Source organism: Wasmannia auropunctata, unplaced genomic scaffold (genome assembly GCF_000956235.1).
Source record: "Wasmannia auropunctata unplaced genomic scaffold, wasmannia.A_1.0 LD335728.1, whole genome shotgun sequence".
NCBI classification, from domain to species: domain Eukaryota; kingdom Metazoa; phylum Arthropoda; class Insecta; order Hymenoptera; family Formicidae; genus Wasmannia; species Wasmannia auropunctata.
In genome coordinates this window covers 86,380-87,981 of record NW_012027162.1, presented here as the reverse complement: position 1 = coordinate 87,981, position 1,602 = coordinate 86,380, and the positions used below count along the sequence as shown (strand labels likewise).

The 1,602-nt window shown below is 36.6% G+C and overlaps 1 protein-coding gene across 1 annotated transcript in view; it reads left to right on the top strand.

Annotated features, from left to right (window-relative positions):
* The window catches only part of LOC105456293 (Down syndrome cell adhesion molecule-like protein Dscam2), a 78,207-nt gene that overhangs the window by 61,278 nt on the left and 15,327 nt on the right, over positions 1-1,602 (top strand). Inside the window, exon 12 of the mRNA XM_011700240.1 lies at positions 1,031-1,245. Within this exon, the coding sequence (XP_011698542.1) occupies positions 1,031-1,245 (215 nt within the window). The remainder of the gene's footprint in view (positions 1-1,030; positions 1,246-1,602) is intronic.

The following is a 1,602-nucleotide window of genomic DNA, read 5'->3' as shown; positions in this document are numbered from 1 at the left end:
TATATATATATATATATATACACTCGGCGCACACGGCCTCCAACTTCCTGTATTTCAGCCCACAGAGCTGATACCGTAGAATTCACGCGCCATTAATAAACGACGAGCTATCTCGGGGTCAGTTATTTATCCGCCTAGGGCAACGCTGACAAATCCTCGAAAAACTATAGGCTTTTTTTTACACCGACCTTTTGTTACATCGTTCCAGTACGCTTTTATTGTAGAGCGTTTTTACCACAAACTAGTTAAATTCTATATATCATTTTTTTTCCCCGTCTTTCTAGGATGCTAATTACTTTCGGCTGGATCGATATAAATTCGATCGTGTAACTTATACGTATATACACGGTTCTGCCATTTTTACTTTACCTTTTTACCACTTATACTTGTCTCCATTAGAATTTTAATTCTGCATTTTAATTTAATGTACACGGAAAGAACGATTTTGTTGAAAGACATAAAAATTTTGCTAAAAACAGATCTGAAAATAATTTTTTATTGAATTATCAAAATAATTTGTAATTAGAATGTTAAAACTGATAAGTATTGCTATAAAACGTGTTGATATTCAAGCAATCATTTTGACTTTTGTACAAAATAATTTTGATTATTGAACAAAAATTATTTTCAGATCTGGATTCAGCAAAATTGTTCTTTCCGTGTACAAGCTTTCTCCTCCTCCCTCCCCTCTTTCTATTTCTCTCTTTCTGCATAGCTCTTCTCACTTATCTCTTACTTTATATAAACTGCATATTTTGGAATATTTATGTAAAAAGCAAAATTTTCGATTTTTCTTGCTGTTATATATTTATAATTACTATTTTAAGTTTATCTTGTTATACCTTCTGCCAAGTGTGTCATGTACATAATTCCATATTATCTTTGCATTTTTCACACAGTAATCTAATCCCAAGTTTGCCCTCGAAACTTCGCCCAAAGTTTTGGGGTAAAAGGAGACACTTGACACCCTTTCGGCAAACTAATTAATCATACGAGCCAGGTGTAACGAACACTCTCTTGCGAAATTCAGGTTGGGGGCGGAGCAGTACACGTATAAAACCGTGGAAAGACGGATCTCGACGGCGAGCGTCGCTCTGGGTTTGGCAAGAACGTCCATGCCCGGACGCCAGCATCATTTGACGAACTTGAAGAAGTTCACGCGTTACAGCGTGGTCGTTCAAGCGTTCAACGCCCTCGGACCCGGTCCCATGACGCAGGAAGTTGTGGCGTCGACTCTCGAGGATGGTAAGCGACCGTGAAAAAAATTAAGCTGCGTCAACATTCGACATCCATTTCAGCAATCCGAGTCGGCAAGGGTTTGTCAGGGACGCCGTAAAGCGTTTCGACCGCAGATGTCTTGCTGAAACAACAACTTTTTTTAAGGGGTTGCTGAAATCGTTTGTTTTACCGACAAAACGCAATCATTTTTGTGTACAATGGTTTCATATATAATCAAATATCAGTACACTTTGAGATCATATAAATAGATGAATTTAAAAATTATCAGTTGGGGCTAAAAAACGGTTTAAAGGTATGAAACCACCCTTTATATGTAAATTAATTTTTCTTTTTTTCGTTATATCTCAAAAATTATTTAAGATA